The 25010-nt window shown below is 38.6% G+C and overlaps 1 protein-coding gene across 1 annotated transcript in view; it reads left to right on the top strand.

The window, feature by feature from the left end:
* Window positions 1–25010, top strand: part of MYOM1 (myomesin 1) — a 172269-nt gene that overhangs the window by 44646 nt on the left and 102613 nt on the right. The window contains 6 exon segments of the mRNA XM_078153487.1: window positions 5523–5611; window positions 5789–5851; window positions 7097–7261; window positions 10707–10815; window positions 10817–10866; window positions 23083–23224. Coding sequence (XP_078009613.1) covers window positions 5523–5611; window positions 5789–5851; window positions 7097–7261; window positions 10707–10815; window positions 10817–10866; window positions 23083–23224 — 618 coding nt within the window.

Below are 25010 nucleotides of genomic sequence, written 5' to 3'. Positions count from 1 at the left end.
GGTGCCTCAGCTGTCTGAGCTGGAAGGTATTTTAGATGTCAGCCTAATCCTTTCGCTTTATAGTGGAAGAAATTGAGGCTCAGAGAGTATCAGTGACTTTACCCAATATCACAAAGCTTATTAGTGGCAGACCTGATACTTCAGTTGTCCAGGGTTTTTTGTCCTAGTATGTGAATAAATTAAGTCATTCCATTTTGACTTGAAGATGGAACAAAAGCTCTCTGTTTGAGCTGAAGTTGGATATGAGGTGGGTGACTTCAAACAAATTCCTTTACCTCTCTGAACCCTCTTCTCTGCTTATAAAATGATTGGGCTGGACAGATGATTTCTAAGGTCTAGTTTCTTAAGACTCTTGTAAATTCTGAGCAGAACTAGGACAATGCTCTGGGTAAGGTTTCAAAACTGTGACACTTCTCCCTCCCCTATTCTCTCCTTCCACCCTTGAGTGTGGTGGGGAGGGAGGAAGGAAGGGTTTGAGCTTTCACTGTAACGTAAATGATTTGACACCAATAGACCACAAGAGAGTAGAATTTTCTGGCATTTAAAATGATAGTAAGTTTCATTAAGAAGTGTCTTGCACTGGGTCTCCCTAATTGTACCCTAGGCAGCCATTTACCCTGCCTCCCCCTAGGTCCAGTTGTGGTTCCGAGCCTCAGCCAGCTCTAAGGGCCTATGCATAGTTGCATTGCCTTCATATACTTATTTTCTCATTTCTTACTTAGACATACAAAGCAAAATCATTCAGAAATGTAATTCTACTAATTCTTAAAGGGTATCTAAAAATATAAATATTAGTGATTCATATTCTTGATACATACCTGCCATTACATGGAACTAGTGCCAGATATATAATACCAAATAAATAATACCAAATTCATGCTACAGACTACTCAGGTTTTGTTTATGTAAGAGACAAAAAATAACCCCAAAACTCTGAAGCGTATAGGATATGTGTTCATAGTTATTCTTCTTTATGTGTTGCCCGAAGATTTTTTCCTTGATAGTATTTTATATTATTTTCCAACTGCATGTGAAGATAGTTTTCAACATTCATTTTTGTAAGATTTGGAGTTCCAAATTGTTCTCCCTCCTTCCCTTCCTGTCCCCTTCCCCAAGACAGCAAGCAATCTGATATTCCTTGAAGATTTTATAGAATTGAGCTGTAGGAAGTTAGGACCTAACTAACTTTGAGGCCATCTAGCCTCAACCCCTCATTTTTGACAAGAGGAAACCCAGACCCAATTTCTGCATTGCTCAAAGTCACGTGATTTATGACAGGAACCCAAGTCTTCTGACTCTGCAGACTTCTCGTGTTTTTTTCTGTTATGTCACATTGCCTTTTTTTTTTTTGAGGCAATTGGGGTTAAGTGATTTGCCTAGAGTCATACAGCTAGTGAGTGTTAGGTGTGTCTGAGACCAGATTTGAACTCACGTCCTCCTGATTCCAGGGTGGGTGCTCTATCCACTGTCCAGCCTAGCTGCCCCACCTCTTTGTTTTTTTCAAAAGCATGAACAAGAAAAATAGTTTCTAAATTGTTATTGTGTAAATTACATTTATTTCATTATATCTCTTTGGTTCCAGAATGGCTTCATTGCTTCCCTTCGTGTCAATAATTAAAAAAAAAAGCAGTAATGTCTTGCTTGGGAGATAAACAGCTGGTTGGCAGATTCTCTCTCTTTTTTTTTTTCCTTCAGCCTTATCATGACCATGAGAAATTAACCATATCTGTATATATTCAATGGTACCATGCAATGAAACATTTCATCTCACTAATTAGGCTTCATTCAGTTTCCTCATAAAGAGCACAAGGTTTACAAGATGTCCTCTAAGGTTTTGCCAGCTCTAAGATTCTTTCATTTCAGGAAAAATGAGACCCAAATCATGTACTAACCCAATGTAAAGTTTGAAATCAGAATTCATTTCAATCTTTTGAGGTTTGCCCCCCCCAAAGTTCATTTCCTCTATTCAGGCAGTTTCAAAAAAGCAGCTTGGCATGGTAAATGAAAAAGGCTAAACAAAGTCCTGGCATTTTCAGTTCAGATAAACCCGGGAAATCTGGAGCTGTCAAAAGAAATTTTGCATGTGGCTAGTCTCTGGAGAGTGTTGTAGTCTTTTTCTCAGATCAACAAGTTTGCATAAGTTGGCAAGCTTCAGATGCGGCTCCAAATGGAACCTTGTGAGATTGACCTCAGCCTTGATCCTGACCCAAAGTCATCACAAATCTGGAATGGCTAGATCAGCCCTTTATGGCTCCGCTGAGCTCCAAGGCTGCTTTAGTTACCTCTCACTCAGTCCATGCTGGATCCTCTGTGGCTATTGAATAAATGGAAAGAGGAAACTACACTCGCTTTAGTCAACTATCAAGTACTCAGCCTGTTCTATACTGGCTAAACTTAACTAAGAGCAAAGGAGCACATAAGGAAAAACGTGATGTATTAATCAGTCGAAAAAGCACTTATACAAATGCACATTATGTGCCAAGAACTGTGCTGAGTGCTAAAGACACAAAGAAGGACTTAACAAAAATCCTGCCCCAAAACACTATGCCAGGCTGTCTATAGGAAGGAATGATGGACTCTAAGGTTTGGGTTCAAATTCCACCCTGACGCTACCTCTGCAGGTCGCTTAATCTTTATGTCCCTCAGGCAATTCTCTGGAACCTCAGTTAAGTTGGTTGGCCTTCATCTATTTTGGTAAAGGGAGTTCCCGCACTGATAAAATTGCAATATTCCCACACATGTATGTATTTGTATACGTGTACAAATGTGCTGCCCTTATTCTTATTCCTCCTCAGAGATAAATCAAAACTCTGTGTGTGTGTGTGTGTGTGTGTGTGTGTGTGTGTGTGTATAGTAATAATCTTGGGGGCTACAATGATAAGGACATTCCATAGCGACATCTACTGCAATGTTTTCTTTTAGGCTACCTGCTTTCCCCTTCACTCCCTCCAGACTTTCAGAAGACTTTAACTATAGAAGGCAAACAGTATAGAGTAGAGAATTTAGATATTTTCACAGGCTACAGTATTGTTTGGACTGGGAAACATTGGTCTATAACCCCCCAGAGCTGTAATTAAAGACGAAACAGAACTGAGATTCTGTTGCAACCATGCCCGTGAGGAACTATGTTTTAGATCAGCCACTGTGGAGCAAGAGCAGAAGTAAGGAGGTTGTGGGGGCAGAAGAACATTGAATATCTTTCCCTTCTGCTGCTCCCAGGCAGAGCTCAGTGGAAAGGGTTTCTGGTGATCTCCTTCACCTCTAATGCTCCTTAGATTTCCTGTCTACAGAAAGTGTGAAGGGAGGAAACAAGTATTTACTAAGTACCTTCTATGTGCTGGGTGCTTTACAAATATTCTCTCATTTGATTCACACAACAAGCTTGGGCAGTAGGTGCTATTATATCCATCTTACAGTTTAAGAAGTTGAGGCAGACAGTAGTAAAGTGACTTTCCCAGGGCAACACTGCTGGTCAGTGTATGAAGCTAGATTTGAGCTCAGATCTTCCTGACTCTAGGTCCAGCCACAGAGCTACCTAGCTGGGAACTGGCTTTAAGCTATTGATAAAGTGCTAAGTCAAGGAAATGTTTTGTCAACTATTTTACCAGCACTTATCTTAGATAGGATTATTCACAAAGTAAGCTGCTAGGTGTCACAGTGCTGGGCCTGGAGTCAGGAAGACTTATCTTCCTGAGTTCAAATCCAACCTCTGGATATTTACTAGCTGTGTGACTCTGGGCAAGTCATTTCACCTTGTTTGCCTCCATTTACTCATCTGTAAAATGAGCTGGCGAAGAAAATGGCAAACTGCTCTAGTATCTCTGCCCAGGAAACCCTAAATGGGGTCACGAAGAGTCAGTCAAGGCTGAACAAGAAGTTCACAAAGCAACCCATAATGCTTCTGTTTGCGTAAAGACCGCCGTCCTGAGACTTTTTCTGAGAGTCTGGTCAGTACAGGTGGTCCAATACAAGGATTGGTGCAGGCTAAGTAGGGTGTCTATCCCCTTTGTTTATTGAAAGGTTAGGGAAAGGAAAGGAAAAAGAAGCAATAACAATCATGTTAACTGAAGAGGGAGGTGGCCTGCTAGAGGCATATATTACCTGCCTTAATTCAGATCCAGGAAAAACCCATCAGGTCACTGTGAGAGGACACAAAAGATAAGTTCATTTCTTACTTGCTTCTGAACCAGTTCATTCTTCTTCCACCTAAATATTCACAAGGCGCTGCAAAGTTCTGCTTCTCTGAAGGGATGCGGAAATGTTGGGATAGAATTGAGTTGGGCTGTGCTGTGTTCTTTCCCCTGCTACTCAGAGGAAGGGGAGCCTGAGGGCTAGGGGGTGAGCCCTCTAGTCCAAGCTCTGGACTGGATGGAAAGGAAAGGCATCCCTGCTGCTGTTGGCTCATGAGTATCATCGTCCTGGGCTTCAGCATGGACTGTCTTTCAGACTCTTGCCTTATACTCTGTTTTATCTGGGCCAAGCAGAATCCAGAGTTTTTCTAGGGGTGACAGATACTAACTCAGGAGAATGCATGTGGGGGCGTAGCTGGCTGTTTTCCTTGTGGCCTTCCAGCCTCCTCATAGGGTCTTCACTTTTTGGGGGTGGGGCATCTGAAGGTAAGGAGGATCAAAGGCCTTTTCAAGGTGACTAACTGATGGCAGCTTAGATGGCTAGGCGTGAATAGAGGAAAAGAAAAATGTCATTCTTAGGGTAGCAGAGGCTAGGATTAGAGTCCGACTTTTCTGACATTCTCCCAGGGCCAGAGTGTGGCTTTTGGGCTTTGGGCCTGTCTCAGCTTTCCAAATGAAATCTCTAGTGGTTCAGTTAAAAACAGAGAAAACTTCTTTCACCTCAGTACCTTTAACAAGGCATAAAGTGTGGGGCAGCTACATGGTGCAGTGGATAGAGCACCGGCCCTGGATTCAGGAGGACCTGAGTTCAAAACCGGCCTCAAGCACATAACACTTACTAGCTGTGTGACCCTGGGCAAGTCAGCCCCATTGCCTAGCCAAAAAAAAACCCAAAACAAAACAAAAAACCCCAACAAAGTATAAAGTGCAACATTGAGGTGAAATCTGGATGGGAGGACTTCAAGACTAAGTTGAACTTACTGCGGGCTTAGCTGGACTTAGCTCTGGTTGCTGCTGCTTTATCTTTCTGCTTCTATGTGAGGATGCACAGGGGCCACTGGGCAAAGAGCCCAATGCATGCTGGGGCAGTCCCATTTTGCCTTCAAGCAGCAATAATAGATAACTGCTGGAGCAAGACTGTTCATCCCCCATTTCCTGCTCCTGGGTACCACCCTTACAGTGACTATAACATCCTTTTAACTTCATCAAGTCTTCTAATTAGTTGGATCTGAGACAGTAGCCTTAATACCCCACCCACCCACCCCCCACCAGCCATTTGTTAGACTCCCATTTGTAATTTCCCCACGTTAACAAAAAGCTCTTTAATCTCAAAGCTAGTAATTAAGAGGAGTGTTGATATTATGGCTAATCATTTGCATAATGTTCTTTCAGATGTGATTTTGAAGACACTGCTCAGTATCAGGCTTCTGCTATGAATGTTAAAGGAGAGGTTTCAGCTTACGCTTCCATCGTGGTAAAGAGTAGGTTTGCAAGATTTTTTTAAATTTCAGTTGCTTATCAACATATATGTCTATACGCATGCATGTACATGTGTATATATGCATTACATTTTTTTCATGATGCTAAAATGAAAAGTGGGTGGTGGTGACGGTGAAAGAACATGACTCATTTTCCTTCTTTCCTCCTGTCTCCTCCAGGATACAAAGGAGAGTTTGATGAGACTTGTTTCCATACTGGAGCTTCCACCATGCCCCTCAGTTGTAAGTCTGCTCAATTTCTCCTTCATTTAAAATTCATCCAAAACCCCAAAAGTAAACTGATAGCTCAGGGTTTTCAAAAAGTATATGATTGCTAAATCACACATTAAGTTGCACTCTTGGCACCATTATCGTCGGGTATCTATGGTTATTTTATTTGTTGAGATTCTGTTTGTTGGTTTCTTGCTTTCTCCAAGGGCAGTAGAATTCCATTATAACCCTGGTAGTGTTGCAGGGCAAAAATAGCATCCCCTTCATAGCTTTGCTGCTTTATAGTGAGAGTGATGGTCAGCCATAGTGGCCCACACCTGTAATCCCTGTGACTTTTACTGAGAAGGCTGAGGCTGGTGCATGACTTGAGTGTAATAGTTGTGAGCGGCAGTAGGACTATGCCAGTTGGGTATCCACATTCCATGTGGCATCAATATGGGGAGTCCCCCAGAAGCTGAGGGCCACCAGGCTCCCTAAGGAGGGGTAAAATACTGAATAGTTATTGTACTTCCAGCCTGAGGTGTGGGGAAGAGGGAGACAGAGAGAAAAAGACAGGTAGATAGAGACAGAAACAGATGAGAGAGACAGACAAATAGAGAGACAAAGCCAGACAGAGAGAGAAAAAGAGACATGGGGGGTGGTGGTGATGATTCAAACTATAGTATATCTGAGTGCAGGGTATACTGTGACACTTTATTAAAGGATTCTCCTGTAGTTAGATTTACAGAGATAGAAACTGGATCTGTGGTTTTATTGATACAGGAGCTCCCAGGTAAGAAAACTACGTCTATCAGTGAAGAACAGCATCTTCTTTGTGACGTATAGTTTTGGAGGGTTGTATAGGGCATTGAGAAGTTAAGTCACTTCCCAGGGTCACTTAGCCAGAATATGCCAAAGATGGGCCTTGAGCTCAGTCTTCTTGGCTTTGAGGCCAGCTCTCTAGCCATTGAGCCATGCTGTCCTCTGGACCAATGCTGGATGGTTTTTTGCTTTATTTTGTTTTAATGTTAAAAGATGGACTCGATGGCCTCTGAGATACCTTCTGGCTCTACATCTATGGTCCTCTGATCTTTGGGAAGTTGGTGTCTAGTGAGCCTTTGAAATTTGCTCCCCCTCCAAACAAGTAATTTGATCAGTCTTATCAAAGGCTGCCCTAACTCCTTCATTCCTCTCCTATTAAAATTCTTGATTTCATTTGGACAAGATAAAATAAATGACTGAGGTTTTTTGTTGCTTTCCTTGTTATTTTGGGCTCAGTTGGTGTCACCCCATATGGCTTTGCTTCCAAGTTTGAGATCCACTTTGATGACAAGTTCGATGTATCTTTTGGAAGAGAAGGCGAGACAATGAGTCTGGGCTGTCGTGTTGTTATTACCCCTGACATTAAGCATTATCAGCCAGAAGTTCAGTGGCTCAGAAATGGTGAGTATAAATCCTGATATCTCTCTTTAGCACTTCTTCATAAGAAGGTAAATTAATGCTGGCTTCCAAGGCGTGGCCCCATAGCATGAGAGCAGCCCCAGAGAAAAGGCAGTAGCTTGAAATAAAGAATGGACAGGGTGAGAGTATGGCCTGAGTGTTTGCTGCAAACAACCCAATTTAGCTCCAAGTCTGAACTCATGGATTTTGTAGGCCTGACAAGTCTGATAAATGAGTCACAGACTTAAGGAATTACTCCTGTCTCCTTTCCTGTGAGTAACTCATCCTACCACTTACAATCCCGGTCTTTCTTAGAATTTAAAAAAAAAATCACCTTCATCTATAAGAAATCTCTTTAAGTTGCCAACAAAGTGTTTTCTATTAAAATCAAATAAGAGTCCTTGATAGATTTTTTTTGTGAGGTCTATAGGAGGTGTCCAAATCTGCGATTTCATCAGTATAAGGAACTCCTGGTATGAAAACTTCTTCCTGATACAGACAGTGACTTGCCCATGAAAGGCAGAACTTGAATCCAGTTCTTCTGACTCTCAGGCCAGTTTTCTATCCACTTTACTGTGTTACCTCTCTCCTTGATAAATACTGCTTCAGAAATAACTTTGTTAAACAATCATAGGTGTACATAGAGTGCAAGCCTAGTGTGACCAGGAGTCACCCTTACCACTGGCCTTTGAGTGAAATAAGCTTAGAATTAGGGTTAGGTTGTACCCCCTAAAATGGTAATCTCACCCCTGGTGACGGGATTGCACCAATTGTGGCTTTCCAGTTTTCTCTTTTTATTTGGCAAAGGTCCCACCTCTGATGTGTGTCAGTGGTGTTTTCCTCAATCTTCCTCATTTGCCCAGGACGTAGGACAGAATGATTCTATTACTCCTCCTTCCAGACTATACTTGGAAGTCTTTGAGCATTGTAATTGGTTGAGGGAGCAAAGAAGGGGGAAAAGGAAAGGCAAAGAGAGTTTTACTCACCCTGTAGCTAATTCACTAGCCCCATTCTTATAGAGTTAGGAATCTGCTCTCAACACCTTGGCTGGACTGTGAAAAACTTTCCCAGAATCTAGGGGATCAACTCTTATACAAGTGGCCATAGGTTCTTAAGAGTCCTCATAATAAAACACAAATGAAGGGTGGCAGTAAGTTTTTACATGACCTAAATTTCTGGTTTAACCCCTTCTCCTGAGTCAGACGGCCTCCAAAATATGTTAGAGGTACAATAAAAAGATTTACTTTATGTTCCTTTGTCTAGTACTTCTAGAATACCTCACATTTATGAAATGAAATATCTTGCATCTGTGAGATAGGCCAGCAAGCAATTATGAATGAGGATGTGCATATGCATATACATATACATATATATATACATATATATGTATATGTATATATGTATACACATATCTCTCAATCTCTCTCTCTCTCTTTCTCTCTCTTTCTCTCTCTCTCCCTTTCCCCCTCAGCAAGTAATATCACTTCATTTGTATTTATAAAGGAAGGCTGGCTCTTGCAGTTATAGTAACTATAAAGCAGACATTACAAAATGAATTGCCAAAGTTATGGTTTAGCTGCCACATGAGGTAGCAGATCCATTGAGGCATTGACGTAACCAAATTAGTGTGGTCTAGAGTTCCCTAACTAGCTCTTATATAGTATGGATTGCTGAATATCAACATTTTAATAATGTATTTCTATAATTTGGGGGGAGTTTTATAAATCTCCAAGTGATGAGGGAAAAGAAGTAATGAGTTAAAAGTATAAATGTATTCTTTTTATAATTTAATTTGATTTAATGTAATATTTTGCTTTAAGTATTTTTCCTATTTTTAGGTCATTTTAAGAAATTGGCTTTTAAAATCTGATTTTATGGATTATTAAAATGAGGGATACATTAATCAGCATGAAGATAGATTAAGAAAATGTTTCAGACTGTTTTAGTTTTATTCAAATTTACCAGACTCATAGTCATTGTATCTGAATCATTCCTACACCTTGCGTGCAATATATGTACAAAATTGCTGTCAGGGTCAGCAAAAATATAAAACTGTCTTTTCCTTCAGCTCACATTATATTTTGGGCCATAAGAAAAACAAGAAAAAAAACCCACCTCTTTCAAGTGTTTTCTTGTAACTATGCCTTTTCAGAGGCATCAAATTTGCAGGCAGTGGTCTACAGGCAACCAGTAAAATTCCCTAGTGTGGCTTGAACCACATTAAAATGTAATTGGAAAATGTTTAACAAATAAATAAAAATACAATACAATATAGCTATTGGTAATTGGTAATTTTCTAAGTCAATATGGGGCTCTCAGGAATCCTTTCTATTTTGAGTTTGATGCCACTACTTTAAATAATCACTTAATGACATAGTGTTTCAGGCCTAGAAGAAAATAAGGATTTCATTTTGCTAAATCATTTTATAACAATTTGTTTTTTTGTTTTTTGGGTGTTTTTGGCTAGGCAATGGGGTTAAGTGATTTGCCCAGGGTCGCACAGCTAGTAAGTGTTATGTCTCTGAGGCAGGATTTGAACTCAAGTCCTCCTGAATCCAGGGCCTGTGCTCTATCCACTGTCACCTAGCTGCCTCATAACAAATTCTTTAAAGTCTAAAAAAAAACATAGAAAAGTATTGCTATCAAAGTAGGTGATTTAATTCAAACTTCAGAATGAATGTCTAAAACAGATATCACAAATCTTAGATCATATTATATTTAAATACATGAGGATGTATATTTCTTGGTCAGTGAAAGGACCTAATGGACAATCCCCACCTGCTCATGTTGGCCTTCTCTACTTTCAGTTTAGAGGAGAAAAATATTATTGGCTTTCAGGAAAATGTACTCCCTACCCAGTTCAATTTGCATGTAGATGACAGCAGACCTGAGAGAATTCCATGGATACTCTGAGCCAATCAGAATGTTCAGAAATCAAGGTAGCGATGGAAAATAGTAGATCTGAAGAACAAAACGCTGGCCCATTTTCTCTAACTTTAAAGCATGAAAACTTCTTACCTCTGGAGATTTCTGTGAAATTCTCAGAAACTTATTCTGGCTGGGAAAGAAGGATGTTAAAGACTCGCTCAATCAATCAATCAATCAATTAGCTACCATTTATTGAGAATTATAAATGAAGCTACTGTCATAGAGTATGTAATGCTAACCATCCTGGTCGCCATTGCCTGAAGGCTGGATGTGGTAGATTTTACCATTTTCCCAGCCAAGGTTCTCTGGTACAGTGAATTTTCCGGTGAAGAGATTTCTATAGCATAATAGAGAAAAGCCCAGGTAGATGAGTCAGCAGTGCATCAACTAGGTCTGATAGGACATGCAATATTCCAAACCTGTAGTCTTCTTCCTCTTCTCCCTAGGGAATTCTTGTACAAACCCAATAGGGAGTGACCATAAAGTAATCAGCTTTTCTGACTGCATTTTTATTTTCCAGGGACACTTGTCTCTCCATCAAAATGGGTCCAAACACAATGGGGTGGAGATCGAGCAACATTGACCTTTTCCCATCTCAATAAAGAGGATGAAGGGCTCTACACTCTCCGTGCGGATGGGAGAATATTATGAGCAATACAGTGCATATGTCTTTGTCCGAGGTAAGAGATGATAATGTTAATGCTGCTAATGTCAGTGCAATGTGCTTATGCTCAAAGCTACAGTAGAATTCAGATGATGGTCTATTTTAAGGAGCTCTTTGAAAATACTACCAGGACATGTAAACATGGGGAAGATGGAAAGACTTTTGCAATGCAAACCACCAATACAGTTACTTGACACACTATCACCTATGGAAAGCCATTGAGTTATTGCCCAAGGACAGATTCTTATGGCTTTTATCATGACCTTCCTCATCCACCAACTAACTAGTAATTATAGTACTACTTCAGTTCTCTATAGGCTCAGTGGAGACATAATGAGTACTAAGGAGAAAAAAGAAGTGTTAGTTTGTAAATGCTACAATAAATTCTTTCATCCTGAGCCAGAATTAACATAGAACAGCTGAATCTTTGCCCCAGGTACCAACATCTAGGAGGCATGATTAGATTTTACACTCCCCCCTCCCAGCAGAACCACATCTTTACTTTTCTTTCCTCACCTTTACCAGACCAGTTGCCACCCAACACTGTTTCATGTCCTTCTTGTTATTCTTCTGGGTCCCATCTATCCACTGTATACAGTAACAACAATATTGTTTTAAGAACAACTATGAGTGAATAAGTTATTTTGACTATTATAAATACCCAAATTAACTATAAAGGATATATGAAGAAAGACGCTGTCAGAATCCAGAGAAAGAACTGATAAATAGAAGTATAGAATAATTTTACACACACACACCTATTTGTGTCTAATGGTAGCCATCTCTAGGGAGGGGAGGCAGGGAAGAAAAAAAAGTAAAAAAAGAAAAAAAAATTTATATAATAACTTCATATAATTATGTGTTTATATAATTATATATGTAAAAGGAATAGCAAGTTATACATAATAGATTTGTAGTTTCCTGTGCAATCATCTTTTTATTATACTATGTTATGGAAATGCTTGTATTATTCCATAAATTAAAAATTAAAAAGAAAGAAGTGGAAAAAGAAAGAAGGCAAGGACACATAACAATGTTGCTTTCTCATTCTTTCCACATAGTAAACTTAGGATCATCTAAGGAAGGCAGTAGGTTCTGGTAGCTACCACCTCAGCCCCAAAAGAAACTCAACTGTAGCCCTCACTAGTACCTAGACTCCTTTCTCTTCCCTTTCCTCTTGAAATCCTCTATTGTTAATCTTCCATTGATCCTAGATCTCTACCTCTCACATTCCTTCTGCCTTCTGGGGTTCCCTGAAATCTAGTTTTCTTCTAAAGACACTATATCTCTTGGTACTCTCCAAGGTTGACTGCTATTTCTGTCACATCCCCTAACACACAGAGTTAGAAGAAGGATTTGGTATCCTCCTGGCTTCAAAATGTTACTTTCAGACTGTCCTTTTCCACCATCACTCAGAAACCTTAAAGTTGACTTCCAGATCCTTATTGCTGACATCTGTAGACCTCCAGGTCATTCCCCCTCCTTCCAAAAAAGTTCATAACCTGGATCATAGTCCTACCCCTTCTAATGACCTGACTTTCCAGTTCCTTGACTTGCTCAACTCCCATGAACTCTGTCTCCAGTCTACCTCAGCCACACATAGGAGTGGTCATATCTTTAAAATGTTTCTCAGTCCTCATCGTTCTTAACATCTCTAGAGCCTTTGAAACTGTCAATCATTTTTTCCTCCTGGATATTGTCCCCTCTAGGTTTTCATGATCCTGTTTCCCCTTGGTTCTCTCCTACCTATCTGGTCATTCTTTCTCAATCTACATTGCTAGATCTTCATCTGGGTCATACCTGCTAATCATGGTTATCTCCCAAGGAGCTATCCTGGGCTCGATTCTCTTCTCCTTCTATATCTTGCTTGGTGATTTCATCAGCTCCCGTGTGTTCAATTACCATGGCTGTACAGGTGATTTCCTGATCTAAATATTCAATCCTACTTGCTAGTCCCACATCTCAAGCTGGATGTTTTTATAGGAATCTCAAATCCAACCCGTTCAAAACATAATTCATTGTTCTTCCCGCTCAATCACTGGGTCAAAGATGTGGACATTTTAGTCAGTTTCTTTGCATAATTCCAAATTGCTTTCCAGAATGGTTGGACCAGTTCCCAGCTCTGCATTGGTGGTGCACTTGTCAAATAGTTCAACAATTCTGTTTTCATCTTCTATACATATATTTTGAAAATCTAAGTTGTTTGGCAAGTTCCTTATGGGCTCATTCATGTTATTATATTTTAACAACTCCTTTTCATCCTCACCAGAATTATTTCTAACATTGGTAAAAATAAAAACAGAGTCTACTCTACATGGGTCAGTGGAAAATTCCACTTGTCTTTTATAATTGCTGTAACTGAGATTCTCAGTTCTCTATGACTGTTAGCTCTTGGTGGTTGACTCTTGTGGCTAATGGTGGACTAATCCTAAGCAGGCTTTTCCATCCTTTTTCATCATATGATGTTACTTGTTTGCTTGCTTGGCAGCATGGCATTCTTCATTAGCATATTCTCGCTAAAACTTTACTTCAAAGAGAAACTGTCCTCAGCTGTTGCCCGGGGCGGTGGTGTCTTACAGGGAAATTCAAATTCCAGCCATCTCTCACTCCTTCCTTTTTCTTCTTTCCTCTACTTGTTTAGACTTCAGGACTTTTATCATGTTCTGTTTCTCTGCCTTACCAGAATTCCCAGCCTCGCTATTTCTCCAAAGTTGCTGTATTCCTCCAAAATGCTTAGTTTATGCCAAAGTATCTTCCTAGATTGCAAAAAACCTAGCTAATTGTCTTCTAGCTTCCTGGGATAGTTCCAAAAACATTTTTTCTTTCCTTAAAAAATACTCTAGCAAATTAAGTCAAACTTGTAAGAATACAAGTCATTCCCCAATTGATAAATGCCAAAGGATATGAATAGGCAGTTCTCAGATGAAGAAATTAAAGCCATCTATAGTCATATGAAAAAATGCTGTAAATCACTATTGATTAGAGAAATACAAATCAAAACAGCTCTGAGGTACCACATCACACCTATCAGATTGGCCAAGATGACAGAACAAGAAAATCATAAATGTTGGAGAAGATGTGGGAAAATTGGAACACTAATGCATCGTTGGTGGAGTTGTGAAATGATCCAACCATTTTGGAGAGAAATTTGGAACTATGCCCAAAGGGCTACAAAAATGTGCATACCCTTTGATCCAGCAATAGCACTTCTAGGGCTATATCCCAAAGAGATCATACAAATGGGAAAGGACCCAATGTACAAAAATATTCATAGCAGCTCTTTTTGTGGTAGCAAAGAATTGGAAATTTGAGAGGATGTCCATCAATTGGGGAATGGCTGAGCAAGTTGTGGCATATGAATGGAATACTATTCTGCTGTAAGAAATGATGAACAGGCTGACTTCAGAAAAACCTGGAAAGACTTATATGGTCTGATGCTGAGTGAAGTGAGCAGAACCAAGAGGACTTTGTACACAATAACAAGCCAAGTTGTGCGATGACTAATATTGATAAACTTAACCCTTCCCAGAAAAACAAGGATCTAAGACATCTCCAAAGGCCTCATGATGGAAAATGCTATCCATATCCAAAGAAAGAACTATGGAATTTGAATGCAGATTGAAGCATACTATTTGCTATTTTTTTTCTCTTTCTGGTGGTTCCTTCTATTGGTTCTAATTCTTACTTACAACATCACTAATGTGAAAGTATGTTTAATAGGAATGTATATGTATAGCCTGTATCAGATTGTGTGCCGTCTTGGGGAGGGTGGTGAGGAGGAAGGGATAGAAAAATTTTAAACTCAAAAGCATATGGAAGTGATAGTTGATAAATCAAAAAAAATTCTAGCTTATTATTTTTCATCAATACTAAATCTGGCTCAGCTGTTTAAGACAGCTGAGGCTTATGTTGCTAATTCCAAATACTCTTATTTTCTTGGATCTGTGACCACACCAAGAATGGTGCCACTTTGCCAAGGTATGCCAAACTTTACAAGTTACTGACAACAGCCTGGCTTGCACTGTGTGTGAAATAAAAGTAAGGCAGGAATCATGGAAATTTGAAGTGAAGCCATGAACATGAGTTGCAAACCCACAAAAGAGGAAAAAATGGAAGCAATCATATACTCATTGGCTCCAGAATGATTCCAAAAAAAGGGTATCTTACGTATTTTTGCTAGTTGCTAATATAAGTAACTCAAGGCACAAACAACTCAACATTTCAATAGTCATGTTAATTGTAAATTTAGCAAAAAGAATAAGGCTTTGATAAAAGTTTTTCCTCTACATAGAATTTATTTTCAAAGTTAGCTAATTTTCTAAAACTTCCTATCTAATGATCTGCATGAGACAATCTATTTAAATCATTCACTCCCTGACATAAAATGGGACAGCATCTATTGACTAAATTTGCTTTTAACTTGCATATTTTTGTCCCTTACAAAATAGCTTCTGAGCTACCATGAGCAGTATCTGCAAATTCCTGTTCAACTACTGAATATATAAGAATATCTAATTGTTTGATATTTGCTTAGCTGAGATTTTACAATTTTAATGTTACTCATAGGCAAGTTTTGCTGCTTATAGTTTAAGCGATTAACATTCATCAGTACAATAAGTGTGTGCGCCAGCAGCATGAGGTTATGCACACTACTTCTCCTTTCTCATTAACCAATTGGTTTTTAAGGAAAAGTCAAAAGACTAGATGCACATGGGCAATTAAAATTCACATCTGCAATACCTAAACATCTTCAATTATTTCTTCTCCCTACACAAAGACCTGCCCATCCTTGCACCATCCAGGGGCAGGACTCACAGCATAGGGTAGCTAAAAGTTCTCTGGGGTTCAGGTTAAGAAGTCTCCCTATGTAGTCCTGTGGGCTGGAGGCCTGTTGACTGACAACAGATTCAGACTGTGTCCAAAAAGTCACCTGATGACAAATTGCAATCTGTCCTTTTAACATAGTTCCACTGAGTCCTCAAATCATTCGAGCAGTAACAACAAGCATCTATTAAGTGCTTACTATATGCCAGGCACTGTGTTAAAGGGAGGGTAGAAGATACAGAGAAAGACAAAAGCAATCCTACCCTCAAGGAGTTTATATTCTACTTTTAATCTTTTTTTTTGGCTAGGCAATGGGGTTAAGTGACTTGCCCAGGGTCACACAGCTAGCAAGTGTTATATGTCTGAGGCTGGATTTGAACTCAGGTCCTCCTGAATCCAGGGCTGGTGCTCTATCCACTGCGCCACCTAGGTGCCCCTAAGGAGTTTATATTCTAATGCACAAAATGCAAGCAATTGTGTCCTAACAAGATATACCAGACAAATTAGAAATAATCTCAGAGATAATAGGCACTAATATTAAGGAGGACCTTAATGTAAGACTTCTTACAGAAGGGGAGATTTTATCTGATTCTTGAAGGAAGTCAGAGAAGCCAGGAGGCAGCGATGAGAAGTGAGAGGATTACAGGCATGGAGTTTCTTGTGTGAGACACCACAAGGAGACCAGTGTTACTGGGTGTTAGAGTAGATGGAGGAGAGTAAGAATTAAGAAGACTGGAAAAGTCAGAAGGGGCCTCCTTTGAAAGCCAGACAATTTGAGAAAGACTTTAAACGAATATGGCACTCTGCTGAAATCATGTTTTTTGGGGGTGGGTTTTGCTTGTTTAAAAACCTTGTATTTTATTTAATGTGTTATAAATAGATAAATTCTGGTATAGGATGAGATTTTAGGGATAAATTATTTATTTTTTTATTATTAAACAATTTATTTATTAATTTTTAGTTTTCAGCATTCACTTCCATAAGATTTTGAGTTTCAAATTTTGTTCCCTTCCCTTTCCTCCCCCCTCCCCAAGATGGTATGCATTCTGATATAGGCTTTACTTGTACATTCATAGTAAGCATATTTTCACATTAGTCATGATGTAAAGAAGAATTAGAACCAATGGGAAGAACCATAAGAAAGAAGAAACAAAACAACCAAAAAAAGAAAAAGAAAAAAGAAAAGGAGAGCAAATAGTATGCTTCTATCTGCATTCAGATTCCATAGTTCTTTCTCTGAATGTGGATAGCTTTTTCAATCATGAGTCTTTTGGAGTTGTCTTAGATCCTTACACTGCTGAGAAGAGCTAAGTCTGTCACAGTTGGTCATTGCACAATGTGGCTGTTACTGTGTACAATGTTCTCCTGGTTCTGCTCACTTCACTCAGCATCAATTCATATAAGTCTTTCCAGGTTTTTCTGAAGTCTGACTGCTCATCATTTCTTATAGCACAATAGTATTCTATTACATTTATATACCGCAGCTTGTTCAGCCATTCCCAAGTTGATGGGCATCCCCTCAATTTCCAGTTCTTGGCCGTCACAAAAAGAGCTGCTATAAATATTTTTGTATAAGTGGGTCTTTTTCCCGTTTTTATGATCTTTTTGGGATACAGCCCCAGAAGTGGTATTGCTGGGTCAAAGAGTACACACAGTTTTATAGCCCTTTGAGCATAGTTCCAAATTTCTCTCCAGAATAGTTGGATCAATTCACAACTCTACCAACAATGCATTCATATTCCAATTTTCCCACATCTTCTCCAACATTTATCATTTTCTTTTCTTTCTTTTTTTTTAAGGTAATTGGGATTAAGTGACTTGCCCAGGGTCACACAGCTAATAAGTGTCAAGTGTTTGGTCTGAAGTCAGATTTGAACGCAGGTCCTCCTGACTCCAGGGCCGGTGCTCTATCCACTGTGCCAGCTGCCCAACATTTATCATTTTCCTGTTTTGTCATGTTAGCCAATCTGATAGGTGTGATGTGGTACCTCAGAGTCATTTTGATTTGCATCAATATTTGCATCAATGCTCTAAATCAATAGTGATTTAGAGCATTTTTTTCATATGACTATAAATAGCTTTAATTTCTTCTCTGAGAACTGCCTGTTCATATCCTTTGACCATTTATCAATTGGGAAATGACTTCTATTCTTATAAATTCGACTCAGTTTTCTGTGTATTTTAGAAATGAGGCCTTTATCAGAGACACTGGTTGTAAAAATTGTTTCCCAGCTTTCAGCATCCCTTCTAATCTTGGTTGCATTGGCTTTGTGCAAAAGCTTTTCAATTTAATGTAGTCAGTCATCCATTTTGCATTTCATAATGTTCTCTATCTCTTGTTTGGCCATAAATTCTTCCCTTCTCCATAGATCTGATGGGTAAACTATTTCTTACTCTCCTAGTTTGCTTATAGTATCCGTCTTTATATCTAAATCATGTACACATTTTGATTTTATCTTGGTATAGGGTGTAAGATGTTGGTCTATATCTAGTTTCTGCCATACTATTTTCCAGTTTTCCCAGCATTTTTTTTAAATAGTGAGGATAACAAATTATTTTAAAAGAAACCAGTCTGTGTTGGAGATAACGTACATAAAGCACTATATAAATGCTAGTTATTGGTAGTAGTAGATATGCAATAGTGATATAGAATTAGAATTCTTAATTAATTCTATTGTTATCCAATTCCTTCACTTGAAATTCTTTTTTTTTTTTAATGGGGAAAGCAGGATACTGTTCCAGAGCATGTTAATCTCTGTTAATCATGCCTGTGGGAAGCTTGGCCATTCAAACCATAAGGCCATACTCTTGGAACCACCAGCCATTTGGTGGCAGTATATCAACACTAAAGGACTAATAGTAGTCTATGGCAGATAGGAAGTAAGTTGGTGGAGAGACAGCTAGCCTTGTGAATGGAAATAAATTCTGGGCAGAGTGGCTACAATGATGGACTTAGAAGCAAAAAGACCTGAGTTTGAATCCCATGTTAGCTTCTTACTAGCTATGTGACCTTGGGCAAGTCAATAATCATTCTGAACCGTAGTTTCCTCATATGTAATAATAGCAGCTACCTGATAAGAGTTGTAGTGAGGACCAAATGAAATAATATACATAAGCACTATATAATGATAATGATAATAATAATAATAATTAGTAGCAGACATAATAATTAGACATGCTGTAGTAAAATAGAATTAGAATCCTTAATTTATATTGTTCCTCATTACCCAGTTCTTCCACTTGAAATGTTTCTCCTATACTGTTATTATTGATGCAATTTTAACCCATATAAACTTTGTGGATACTTATCCTAACTACTATTCACCTGCCCCTATTGTCAAATTAGTCAACTCCATAGCAGCTTTAACCCAGAAGCCTATCTATACTATCTATATCATCTCTGTCTATTTTGCATCTATGTCTGTATTTGTATCTATGTGTATATCCATATCTATCATATTTATAAAATCTATATCCATATTTACATCTATATCAATGTAGATATAACTATATCTATATCATCTGTATCTATATCTATATCTGAATCTATAATGATACCTATATCCATATCTATCATATCTTTATAATCTATATCTATACCTATCTATGTATCTAGGTCTGTATCTATACCTATACCTAGATCAATATCTATTATATCTATATAATCTAAATCTATACCTATATCTATATTAATACAGATATATCTATGTCATCTATACCTGTATCTGCATCTATATTGTTGGTGCTTTTGGCAATTATTAATGTCTTTCTGTTCCACAGATCAATTGACTTGGCTTCCTGACTGTGGTAACATTAGGAACCTAGAATTTAACAATCCTTACCCTACCCTCCAGCAATCTCAAAATTTTGGGAAAAAATAGCTCTCCTTTCTGAAGAATGCATACTCCTAATCTATGGTATTAAGAACTATCACTTTTGCAGGGAGGTTATTTTCTGGCAGATTATTTAAACTCCACTGCTACCACAGTCATCTAACTATAGCCTTAACCTTGAGAAATTTGACTGGGACAAGTTCTGGCACATTCCCTGGGCAAGAAACATTAAAGGTTATAAATTATATCTGTAATTTAATTGGTGTAATTCCCAGGTGAAGAAACTCCCTTTACCAATACAAATTGTCAAATTTTCAAATCAGAATATTAGAGTGAAAAAATAGATATTTTGTGTCTCAGATGACCATTTTTATATTTTCATGGAGAGTAAAGTTATCTGAATTGCATATATTTGAAATATGTACATTTATGTGTAATTATCTGAAATCTAAAATATGCCGTTAGTACCTCAGTACTCCTATGGTCAAACTACTCATTTTTGAGCTTACCTACAAAAATATTGTTAGCTCCTAACATAATATATACTCTGTCTTATAATTACAGGGTATTTGAGATAAAAATTGAATTAAAAAGTATTAGCATGTATAACTGAGTATAAATTGGAGTGTGTGAATGAGTATTATGCCTTTGCTGTTGAGACAGAGGAACAAGAAGGGTGTATATTCGAGAAACTTGACGTTAGCATTTGATTATACTGAGGAAAAATGATAAATGGGGGGTACTTATTCAAGGAGGGCAGCAAGTACATGGGGTGTGGGAAGGAAAGGTGTATGAGAGTGTGAGTGAGTGTGAGAGTGTATGTGTAAAGACACACAAAGAGAAGCCACAGATCTGGTGATTTTGAAGGTAATGAGCTGGTTACATTAAAGGTTTCTAGGCCTGAAGTGGGCTGTCAAATGGACTTCTCTAGTTAAGCACTGAGAGGTTGGGATTTGCTCTGGGACACTTGGCCAGTGTTAGTTAGTTAGTTAGTTAGTTAGAGGCAAGACTTCACTCCAGGTCTTACTTATGTAGTAGCTAGAGAGAGGCACCATATCTCCTATGAAATGGATTGAATTCATCCATTTGGCAGGTTTTTGTTGCATGCCTACCATCTTCAAAGCACTAGAATACTGATGTATTGAACTTAGAATGATACTGAAACATGGGGAGGAAAAAAGAGCAAAGAACTAGGAGGAAAGAGACAGAGGTTTCAGACCTGATTCTGCCATTAACTTCTCTGGGCTTTATTTTCTTCGTGTGTAAGGTGATGGGGTTGGACTAGATCACAGACTTTCAGAGATGGGAGGGATCTTAGAGCTCATCTTCCTTATTTTACAGATGAGAGGACTAAGTCTCAGAGAAGTTAAGCAATTTGCCTGCAGTCACATGATTAGAAAGTGGCAAGTTGCAGCCTAGAAGTTGAATTTATTTTTTCCTAATTTTCCACGTTGCTATCTTTCCACTAGAACCCTCTCTAATATCCTGTGGTTTGAACATCTCTGCATTGTTATCAAACATTTTCCCAACTTAGAAAAAGTCACTCAGATGCAAAGAGATCTGAGGAAAAGAAAATATTTGCTTAGCTAATATTGTTCTCCTTCCAGTGTGTGGCTTCTTGGTGTCTTAGCTCCTTGTAACTTGAAAAGGGAATGGCCAAATGTCAAAGGGCATTGGCAAAAGAGCAACTGGCCCCTGGAGAAACCACGACTTGAAGTCTTAAAGCTTTTTGCATGGACTCTGGAAAGATTACAAAGTTTTCATTTCTATTTCCTGTTCTCCTGAAAACACAGTCTTAGCTTACAATCTTAACTGAGCCAGGACTCACAGCACTGAGTAAGTCCCTATGCAGGAGTATCCTATTTCATGAACAGTCACAGGCCCTAGTACAGTCCTAGACTTTTACTATGATCAGATCAGATAAGCTCAGATGTTGGTATTGCTTCAGAACTCCCTTCTTAACCATGCTAGGCTTGGAAACATTTTATTTCAGCAAATATATTTTCCTTTATCTTCCAAAATCAAAATGTCAGCCTTAGGGATGGGCAAAACTCCAGGGTTCAAGAGCCTGGTTTGCATATGCTTCCAGAAGGCAAAGTAGGGTTATTTGTTCAAGTTGCCTTTTTAAAAATTCCTGTCATCTGAGTTTTCAAAATTACAAAATTGTCCAACTCTGGAGCATGCCTTGACTTGTATTGACCAATGGAATTCCTTTCATTGACTTGAATGCTTCCTGGACTCCACTGAAGTCCTACAACGGTACCTTATTATAATACAGCAGTAAGTATAAGGCACTGAATGTTATTCCAGAGAAGCACAGTATTTGGCGGGCTTTGCCAAGGTGGAAAGGCTTCAATTATGGCCTGGTCATGGTCTGTTTTATAAGAACCAGGCTGGTTAGGTTCAAAGAAACTTGTCAAAGGTTGACCACACAGTGACTCTTTCAGATGCAGCAAATCCCAAATATAATTGGAAAGGAGGTGTCTTCTCCATACTCATAGCTCATTTAAGTATTAAAATAAGCTTCCTGGATAGGCAAGGCTTGGTTGAAAAGAGCCACCATCAGGTTGTTGTTTCAATGTTTCTATACCTTACATATTCTGAATACATGTGTGTGCATACAATATAATATATATGACATATGTAAGTACATACAATATAATATATATGTATATATACATATAATGTGAATGTGTATATATACATATTTCTGCTGACAGAATGAAAGATCCTTGAGGGCAGAGGCCATTTCATTCTTGTCTTTGTAACCCCACTACATGGCACACAGTAGATGATTAATAAATGCTTGTTTATTGATTGATTATAAGAGAGATTATAAGACATAAGATTACAAGAGATATAAGATTGATTGTAAGAAAGAATTGATTTAAATTGATTTAAAGCAAGCATTTCCTCCTAGGAAAGGAAGGGTAAAAGCTCTAACTTTGAGATGCTCTCCACTGTAGGTAAAAAGGCTAAAACTTGATAGGACAGGATGGGGACAAGAAATTTCAGTATGTATGTTAATGCATTAAAATGCCAATAATAAAAAGAAACATTTTGACTACAGATAGGTTTCAATTAGTATGAATAATGACTCCCCTGAAGTGGTCATATATAGAGGCAGCTAAGTCTGGAGTCAGGCAGACCTGAGTTCAAATCCAGCCCCCGACACTTACTAGCTATGTGATCCTAGGCAAGTCACTTAACCTGCTTGCCTCAAGTTTCCTCACCTGTAAAATGGGGATAATAATAACACCTACTTCCCACATTTGTTGTGAGGACCAAATGAGATAATAGTAAAGTGCTCAGCACAGTGCCTAGCATATAGTAAATACCATATAAATGTTAGCTGTTATTATTATTGTCATTATTATTCCAATTTGTCCTATAATTATATAATATATGGTCATCGGTTCCATTGCAGTGGAAATATGTAGTATGAGTTAGAATAATGTGACGCTTCAGGGGTTTCATTATTCACATGAATGGACCTATCTGTAATTAATGCTTTTAGTTAGATTTAGAGCAACCTGGAGAGAACTTTAACAGAAATGATGTCCTTTCCTATATAGATGCTGATGCTGAGATTGCAGGAGCTCCCGCTTCCCCCCTAGATGTGGTCTGCTTAGATGCCAACAAAGATTATGTCATCATCTCTTGGAAACAGCCTGCTGTAGATGGAGGGAGCCCAATACTGGGCTATTTCATTGACAAGTAAGTCAGTGTTCAGTATGAAGTCATTTATAGCCTTTTGAAGGACTTGGAGAGGCAGGAAGATTCATGTTTAATTGGTTTTACCATCTGCATGTGAAGCATTTTTATTTGACTACCTCTTGGTCATGCAAACATCCGGTGTTAAGCTTTCTAAAGGCAGACTTTGACTCTGATTCCCAATTCAAATTACTTCAGTGTTTGAATACAAAGGTTGAGGGTTGATAATGATAGCTAACATGTTAACTTATTTGAGCTCAGTGAGGTTGGTGCTATTACTCCTGTTTTATAGGTGAGGAAACTGAGACACAGAGATGTTAAATGACTTGCCCTGGGTCACGTAGCAATAATAATAATAATTAATAACAATGCTAATAATAGTATTTATATGGTATTTTAAGTGCTTTTAAGATTTGTAAAGCATTTTATGATTATCGTCTCATCTTATTCTCACAACAGCCCTGGAAGGTAGGTGCTATTATTATCCTCATTTTAAAGCTGAGGAAACTGAGGCAGAGGTCAAGTGACTTGCCCAGGGTGACATAGCTAGTAAGTGTCTAAGGCTGTATCTGTGTTCACACATTCGTGACTCCAGGTCCAGCGCTTTGTCCACTGCGCCACCTTGTTAGAGAGCACCTGAGACAAGATTTGAAATGACATCTTCCTGACTCCAAGGTTCAAGACATACTGTACCACCTAGCTGCCATGGTCTACAGATAGATGTCAAGGGGATCCATGAATTTAGATGAGAAATATATACATACATATCTCATGGATACACACATATATGCACAGATACATGTATCTTTATTTTCACAAACCTTTAACTGAAATTTAATATTTCTTTAAATTGTGAATTTTAAAAGATTATTCTGAGACGGGGTCCCTAGGCTTCACCAGACTGCTAAAGAGGCTCATGACACAAGAAGAGGTCAAGAACCCATGCTTTAATAGATCGGTGGTCTCACCTGTGTATGTACTCTCCTCAAAGAGTACCAGTCACAAACCATCCATAAGTCCTCATCCTATGTGACCTTTATTCACATCCTCCCTTAAATCCTCAAGAAACAATCCATTCAACATGCTGGAGGCCTTCCTTGAGGTCTTTTTGTTTCTTTTTCTTTTTTTTTAAACATTCTATGCACGTCAGTGTAGCACACAGGCTCTCCATTATTCACTATTATTTTTTTTTTTGGTGAGGCAATTGGGGTTAAGTGACTTGCCTAGGGTCACATAGCCAGTGAGTGTCTGAGGCCGGATTTGAACTCAGGTCCTCCTGACTCCAGGGCCAGTGCTGTATCCACTGTGCCACCTAGCAGCTCCCCATTATTCACTATTGCTACATGACTAGCCTGCTTTCTTTTTCTGATCAGACATTTCTTGGATATTATATTTTACACAAAGTCATTATTGATAATAAATTGCTAATTCACATCCATGGTCTCTCTAGTGTCTTTCAAGTGACCCTCAATTTTGACTGTTTAGATAGCATAGTCTTCCATGTTTCATATCCATATTACATTCCCAGGATAATATTGATTCAAAAGGATGGGCTTTTGTTTCAGGAAGCAGTTTGGAGTCATTGAGAGAGCTGTGTACTTTCCCAGATGAAATGCAAACCGCCTTTTTCCTCCTATTCAGTTCTGGACCCAGCTGATTGTCCATCTGTAGTGTATGTCGAAGACATGTATACTGATGGACTAACTCAGTTGGCTGCCCATCTAATCACATGTCATCATCTGCACGTGTAATCTGGCAAGCATTCTATAAATCTGTACATTTCATTGAG

Source organism: Phascolarctos cinereus, unplaced genomic scaffold (assembly GCF_003287225.1).
Source record: "Phascolarctos cinereus isolate Bilbo 61053 unplaced genomic scaffold, phaCin_HiC Scaffold_4;HRSCAF=312, whole genome shotgun sequence".
NCBI classification, from domain to species: domain Eukaryota; kingdom Metazoa; phylum Chordata; class Mammalia; order Diprotodontia; family Phascolarctidae; genus Phascolarctos; species Phascolarctos cinereus.
The sequence above is the reverse complement of the archived record's forward strand: the minus strand, read 5'-3'. Positions and strand labels throughout refer to the sequence as shown.